The sequence below is a fragment of the Pangasianodon hypophthalmus genome, chromosome 24 (assembly GCF_027358585.1).
Source record: "Pangasianodon hypophthalmus isolate fPanHyp1 chromosome 24, fPanHyp1.pri, whole genome shotgun sequence".
NCBI lineage: Eukaryota > Metazoa > Chordata > Actinopteri > Siluriformes > Pangasiidae > Pangasianodon > Pangasianodon hypophthalmus.
The window spans coordinates 984,204-991,709 of NC_069733.1; the positions used below are offsets into that span (position 1 = coordinate 984,204).

The window sequence follows — 7,506 nt, forward strand, 5'->3', positions numbered from 1 at the left end:
TAATAGAGTGTAGTGTAATATAGTGCAGTGTAATAGAGTGCAGTGTAATATAGTGCAGTGTAATAAAGTGCTGTGTAATATAGTGTAGTGTAATAAAGTGCAGTGTAATATAGTGCAGTGTAATAGAGTGCAGTGTAATAGATAGATCCCAATCAGTCTGGCTTTAAACTGGCACACTCCACAGAGACTGCCCTTTTGGCCGTCACTGAGAAGCTACCTGCCGCTAGATCAGCCAAACTGTCTTCAGTTCTCATCCTCCTTGACCTTTCAGCAGCGTTTGACACGGTGAACCACAAGACTCTCCTATCCACCCTCATGAGTCTTGGAATTCGTGGTGCAGCATGGCAATGGTTTGCTTCCTACCTGGAAGATCGGTCATATCAGGTGACACGGAGGGGATCCACATCTGCTCCTCGCAGACTCTCCACTGGTGTTCCACAAGGCTCAGTACTTGGTCCTCTCCTGTTCTCCCTCTATACCCGATCTCTTGGTGCGGTGATATCCTCACATGGGTTTTCATACCACTGCTATGCAGATGACACTCAACTCATCCTCTCCTTCCCTCCCTCAGACTCTCATGTTTCTGCTCGGATATCAGCTTGTCTGGCTGACATCTCATCATGGATGACAACTCACCAGCTGAAACTTAATCCCACCAAAACTGAACTGCTGTTCATCCCATGTGATTCATCCCCATCTCAGGATCTTGCAATTTCCCTAGACAATTCTCTGATCTCGCCTTCGGTTACCGCACGCAACCTTGGGGTAACCATGGACAATCAACTGTCCTTCTCCTCTCACATTGCTAATCTAACACGCTCATGTCGATTTCTCCTTTATAACATCAGAAGAATTCGTCCATTTCTTTCCTCACAGGCCACACAGGTGCTTGTTCAGTCCCTTGTCATTTCGAGACTGGACTACTGCAACTCACTCCTGGCAGGTCTGCCTCTGAGCGCCATTCGTCCTCTGCAACTGATCCAGAATGCAGCTGCACGACTGGTTTTCAACCTTCACACCACCCCATTGCTGCGCTCCCTCCACTGGCTTCCTGTAGCTGCCCGCATCAGATTTAAAACACTGATGCTCACCTACAAAGCCAAAAACGGACCAGCACCCACTTATCTCAAAGCACTTATCACACCTCGAGCGCCACCACGCTCCCTCCGATCCTCTAGCACTGCTCGACTGATCCCTCCATCTCTCAGGGTACAAGGAAGGCATGCATCGAGACTCTTCTCTGTTCTGGCCCCGAGGTGGTGGAATGAACTTCCCCTAGATGTCCGAACAGCTGAGTCACTGGCAGTCTTCAAACGACGGCTAAAGACTTACCTCTTCATAAAATACTTAAATTAGCACTTTCACAAAGAAAAAAAAAAAAAAAAAAAAAAAAACCTCCCCAACAGAGTTTTGGACTGATGGTATTCCTAGTTTGTGACCTACCGAGCCAATATCAGAATGTATTTTTGATAGACTTCAAAGCACTATTGTAAGTCGCTCTGGATAAGGGCGTCTGCCAAATGCCATAAATGTAATGTAAATGTAAATAGAGTGTATTGTAATATAGTGCAGTGTAATAGAGTGTATTTTAATAGAGTGCAGTGTAATAGAGTGCAGTGTAATAGAGTGCAGTGTAATAGAGTGTATTTTAATAGAGTGCAGTGTAATATAGTGCAGTGCAGTGTAATAGAGTGCAGTGTAATAGAGTGCAGTGTGGACTAGTGCAGTGTAATATAGTGCAGTGTAATATAGTGCAGTGTAATAGCGTGTAGTGTAATAGAGTATAGTGTAATAGAGTGCAGTGTAATAGAGTGCAGTATAATAGAGTGCAGTGTAATAGAGTGCAGTGTAATATAGTGCAGTGTAATAGCGTGTAGTGTAATAGAGTGCAGTGTAATAGAGTGCAGTGTAATAGAGTGCAGTGTAATATAGTGCAGTGTAATATAGTGCAGTGTAATAGAGTGCAGTGTAATAGAGTGTAGTGTAATAGAGTGCAGTGTAATAGAGTGTATTGTAATAGAGTGCAGTGTAATAGAGTGTAGTGTAATAGAGTGCAGTGTAATATAGTGCAGTGTAATAGAGTGCAGTGTAAAATAGTGCAGTGTAATATAGTGCAGTGTAATAGAGTGCAGTGTAATAGAGTGCAGTGTAATAGAGTGTATTGTAATAGAGTGCAGTGTAATAGAGTGTAGTGTAATAGAGTGTATTGTAATAGAGTGCAGTGTAATAGAGTGCAGTGTAATAGAGTGTAGTGTAATAGAGTGCAGTGTAATAGAGTGCAGTGTAATAGAGTGTATTGTAATAGAGTGCAGTGTAATAGAGTGTAGTGTAATAGAGTGTATTGTAATAGAGTGCAGTGTAATAGAGTGCAGTGTAATATAGTGCAGTGTAATATAGTGTAGTGTAATAGAGTGTAGTGTAATAGAGTGCAGTGTAATATAGTGCAGTGTAATAGAGTCCAGTGTAATAGAGTGTAGTGTAATAGAGTGCAGTGTAATAGAGTGTAGTGTAATAGAGTGTAGTGTAATAGAGTGTAGTGTAATAGAGTGCAGTGTAATAGAGTGCAGTGTAATAGAGTGCAGTGTAATAGAGTGCAGTGTAATAGAGTGCAGTGTAATATAGTGCAGTGTAATAAAGTGCAGTGTAATATAGTGCAGTGTAATAGAGTGTAGTGTAATAGAGTGTAGTGTAATAGAGTGCAGTGTAATATAGTGCAGTGTAATAGAGTGTAGTATAATAGAGTGCAGTGTAATAGAGTGCAGTGTAATAGAGTGTAGTGTAATAGAGTGCAGTGTAATATAGTGCAGTGTAATAAAGTGCAGTGTAATAGAGTGTAGTGTAATATAGCGTAGTGTAATAGAGTGCAGTGTAATATAGTGCAGTGTAATAGAGTGCAGTGTAATAGAGTGCAGTGTAATAGAGTGTAGTGTAATAGAGTGTAGTGTAATAGAGAGCAGTGTAATATAGTGTAGTGTAATAGAGTGCAGTGTAATAGAGTGCAGTGTAATAGAGTGCAGTGTAATATAGTGTAGTGTAATAGAGTGCAGTGTAATAGAGTGCAGTGTAATAGAGTGCAGTGTAATATAGTGCAGTGTAATAGAGTGTAGTGTAATAAAGTGCAGTGTAATATCGTGCAGTGTAATATAGTGTAGTGTAATAGAGTGTAGTGTAATAGAGTGCAGTGTAATAGAGTGCAGTGTAATAGAGTGTATTGTAATAGAGTGCAGTGTAATAGAGTGTAGTGTAATAGAGTGCAGTGTAATATAGTGCAGTGTAATAGAGTGCAGTGTAATAGAGTGCAGTGTAATAGAGTGTAGTGTAATATAGTGCAGTGTAATAGAGTGCAGTGTAATATAGTGCAGTGTAATAAAGTGCAGTGTAATAGAGTGCAGTGTAATAGAGTGCAGTGTAATATAGTGCAGTGTAATAGAGTGCAGTGTAATATAGTGCAGTGTAATAGAGTGCAGTGTAATAGAGTGTAGTGTAATATAGTGTAGTGTAATAGAGTGTAGTGTAATAGAGTGCAGTGTAATAGAGTGCAGTGTAATAGAGTGCAGTGTAATAGAGTGTAGTGTAATAGAGTGCAGTGTAATAGAGTGCAGTGTAATAGAGTGCAGTGTAATATAGTGCAGTGTAATAGAGTGCAGTGTAATATAGTGTAGTGTAATAGAGTGTAGTGTAATAGAGTGTAGTGTAATAGAGTGCAGTGTAATAGAGTGCAGTGTAATAGAGTGCAGTGTAATAGAGTGTAGTGTAATAGAGTGCAGTGTAATAGAGTGTAGTGTAATAGAGTGTAGTGTAATAGAGAGCAGTGTAATATAGTGTAGTGTAATAGAGTGCAGTGTAATAGAGTGCAGTGTAATAGAGTGCAGTGTAATATAGTGTAGTGTAATAGAGTGTAGTGTAATAGAGTGCAGTGTAATAGAGTGTAGTGTAATAGAGTGCAGTGTAATATCGTGCAGTGTAATATAGTGTAGTGTAATAGAGTGTAGTGTAATAGAGTGCAGTGTAATAGAGTGCATTGTAATAGAGTGCAGTGTAATAGAGTGTAGTGTAATAGAGTGCAGTGTAATATAGTGCAGTGTAATAGAGTGCAGTGTAATAGAGTGCAGTGTAATAGAGTGTAGTGTAATATAGTGCAGTGTAATATAGTGCAGTGTAATAGAGTGTAGTGTAATATAGTGCAGTGTAATAGAGTGCAGTGTAATATAGTGCAGTGTAATAAAGTGCAGTGTAATATAGTGCAGTGTAATAGAGTGCAGTGTAATATAGTGCAGTGTAATAGAGTGCAGTGTAATAGAGTGTAGTGTAATATAGTGTAGTGTAATAGAGTGCAGTGTAATAGAGTGCAGTGTAATAGAGTGCAGTGTAATAGAGTGCAGTGTAATATAGTGCAGTGTAATAGAGTGCAGTGTAATAGAGTGTAGTGTAATAGAGTGCAGTGTAATATAGTGTAGTGTAATAGAGTGCAGTGTAATAGAGTGCAGTGTAATAGAGTGCAGTGTAATAGAGTGCAGTGTAATAGAGTGCAGTGTAATAGAGTATAGTGTAATAGAGTGCAGTGTAATAGAGTGCAGTGTAATAGAGTGCAGTGTAATAGAGTGCAGTGTAATAGAGTGTAGTGTAATATAGTGCAGTGTAATAGAGTGCAGTGTAATAGAGTGTAGTGTAATAGAGTGCAGTGTAATAGAGTGCAGTGTAATAGAGTGTAGTGTAATATAGTGCAGTGTAATAGAGTGTAGTGTAATAGAGTGCAGTGTAATAGAGTGCAGTGTGGACTAGTGCAGTGTAGTGCACTGTAGTGTAATATAACGTAGTGTAACTTGCATTTATGGTATTTGGCCAACACCTTTATCCAGAGTGACTTACATTTATCTCATTTATACAACTGAGCAATGGAGGGTAAAGGGCCTTGCTCAAGGGCCCATCAGTGGCAGTGCTGGCATAATGTGTAATGTAGTGGAGTGTAATGTAGTGTAATTTAGTGTAATGTAGTGTATTGTTGTGCAACTTTGTAACGGCTTCTGTTCAATGAAATATAGCCACTTCTGTGTGGAACAGAGTCTTTGACACTATTCGCAACAAATAGAGAAAATCTTGAAATTTTATTGGAATAAAGAAATCACAAACTACGGCTCTAGGCCATTCCAAGTTACTCTCACATGTAGGTTAAAAAAATTTTCTCCCTTCCCGTAATCTAACGCCACCTCACTTCCTGTTAAAAATAGTTGCCCACAGGAAGTAGCAAAGGCAGGTGCAATACGTATCATCCACCCCAGTGGAACACACAATACAGAAGCATGTATTGAAACAGACACTGAAACGAATCATATAATGAAAAGACTGATACATTAATCTAATAATCTAATAATCTCATATATGTAACTTTATGGCTCCTACAAGCGTAATGTAATGTCGTGTAATTCAGTGGAATGTAATGTATTGCAGTGCCATGCATTGTAATGTAGTGTAGGGTTGTGTAATGTAGTGTAGTGTAGGGTTGTGTAATGTAGTGTAGGGTTGTGTAATGTAGTGTAGTGTAGGGTTGTGTAATGTAGTGTAGGGTTGTGTAATGTAGTGTAGTGTAGGGTTGTGTAAGGTGAGATTATGTACTGTAATGTTTTTACTATAAAAGAATCACTAAAGATACCCAACATGCACCTTCCCAGCTAAAAGATACACGCTAAAGTAGCCTTGCTGGTACTACACTAGACTCGGAGTGTGATGGTAGGAGGTCAGTGGGCACTCAGCTGTTTCTAGCAGCTTGTCAGATGTTAAAGCAGAAGAGTTTGGGTTCTGGCCTGAAAGCCTAAAGAACGTCACTGACACACGGGGCCGAATGAACTGATCTGGTGATGATGAGCTGATGATTTATTATTTCTGGCCTCTGACTAATGAAATTTCACTTCCAAATAAACTTATAGCCGCGGACTTTTCGGCGTTAAGCAATCTGAACTCGTGGAAAAGGGGCGTGGCTTCAGGTCTAATAAATTCGTCTGCGCGCAGCTCGAGCCCGACACACCGAGCATCAGCGCTCAGAGACGCGGAGCGGACAGCGCGACACACACTGATCACGACACAATGTACACCAGCAGATCCACCACCATGAGCTTCACCTACCCGACTCACAGCGCGTACAGACCGATGGCGCGCAGCACCGAGCCCGAAGTGTTCACCTTCGACCGGCTCCCGGATCAGCACTTCAGCCCTCTGAGGCAGCAGCAGCAGCGGCGCAGAGTGACGCGGGTCATGTACCCGGCCAAAGTGCGCAAATACCTGCCGCCGGCCGAGAAGAGCCCCGCCAAGCGCTGGCTGCTGGCGCTGTGCCTGGTGCTGCTGGCGCAGATTTACACCGAGCGCGACGACGAGCACGACATCACGGAAGCGGCCGCGCTGTCAGACGCTCTCGCCGGTGAGCTGCCGGGCGATGGTGCGTCTGCGTCCTCGCCGCTCTTCCTGCACTTCCGCTCGGCCGAGGAGACCGCCAGGCGCATGACCAGCTGCTCCACAGACGCGGGGCCGTGGATGAACACGACCTGCGAGATGGAGGAGACAGAAGTGCAGGAACACCGTCAGCACCGCCAGCAGCAGAGGAACAACCCCTACGTGGTGGCGCTCCTGTATCCCGCTGTTTACCACACTCTGGGAGGCGAGCAGTGAACATCCATCCATCCATCCATCCACTGAGCACTGATGGAGGCTCTCACTGCCCTCAGGGACAAACAGAGACAGAGAGACCGAGCTGAAGACACAGAGACACCAGGCTTCCACGAGGAAGACAGACAGAAGGTGTTCACCTCAGCTGGACTGCTCTGTGCACATCTGCATTAACATCTGCCTTGTTCATGAAGTAATTCCTCACTAAAGAACTGAATTACTGAGTAAAACGAAGAGGTTAAATCAGCACTTTGCCTGTGCAGAGATGCAAGACAGGAACTGACACACACATTTTAATGGACTAAACTTGAACTTGAAGTTTACTTGAAGTGTTACTTTATATATTTATTTTAAATCTAGAATACTGTGTAGGAGAGCACTACAAAGCTGTGTGATGACGAGGATGATGATGATGATGATGATGATGATCACTGTCACTCCGAGCAACACTTGAACTATTTGAACCAGTTGTTTGAGTTTGATGAAGAAATGCTGTTACATGCTCATGTAGTTATTTATTCTGTGCTATTTATTTAATGAATATTTAATGTTGTATTTATTTTTCTGTGTAAAATAAACATGTCAAGTTTGCATATCTGTGTCCCTTTGCCTTTTTAGTCACCGAAAAATACCAGAATGAGAATAGAAAGCAATGAAATGCATTTTTTTCACGACAAAACACACACACACACACACACACACACCCACACCCACAGGCACCAGCAAGTGATATCTCACAGTAAAAAACACTGGTGTTTTAATCTCTAAACGAGTTTCCACTTGCATGACTGTAGAGGAACGTTGTTAAGCTACATCACACATACATCTTTTTAAAATCTTTGTCTTGAG

General features: G+C 41.8%; 1 protein-coding gene across 1 annotated transcript; it reads left to right on the top strand.

The window, feature by feature from the left end:
• The first annotated feature begins 5,923 nt into the window (after positions 1–5,923).
• On the top strand, positions 5,924–7,250 carry ier3 (immediate early response 3). Its single transcript, XM_053228735.1, has one exon. It carries the CDS (start codon positions 6,082–6,084, stop codon positions 6,658–6,660), a length of 579 nt encoding a protein of 192 aa, XP_053084710.1. The 5' UTR covers positions 5,924–6,081; the 3' UTR covers positions 6,661–7,250.
• Positions 7,251–7,506: the final 256 nt, after the last annotated feature.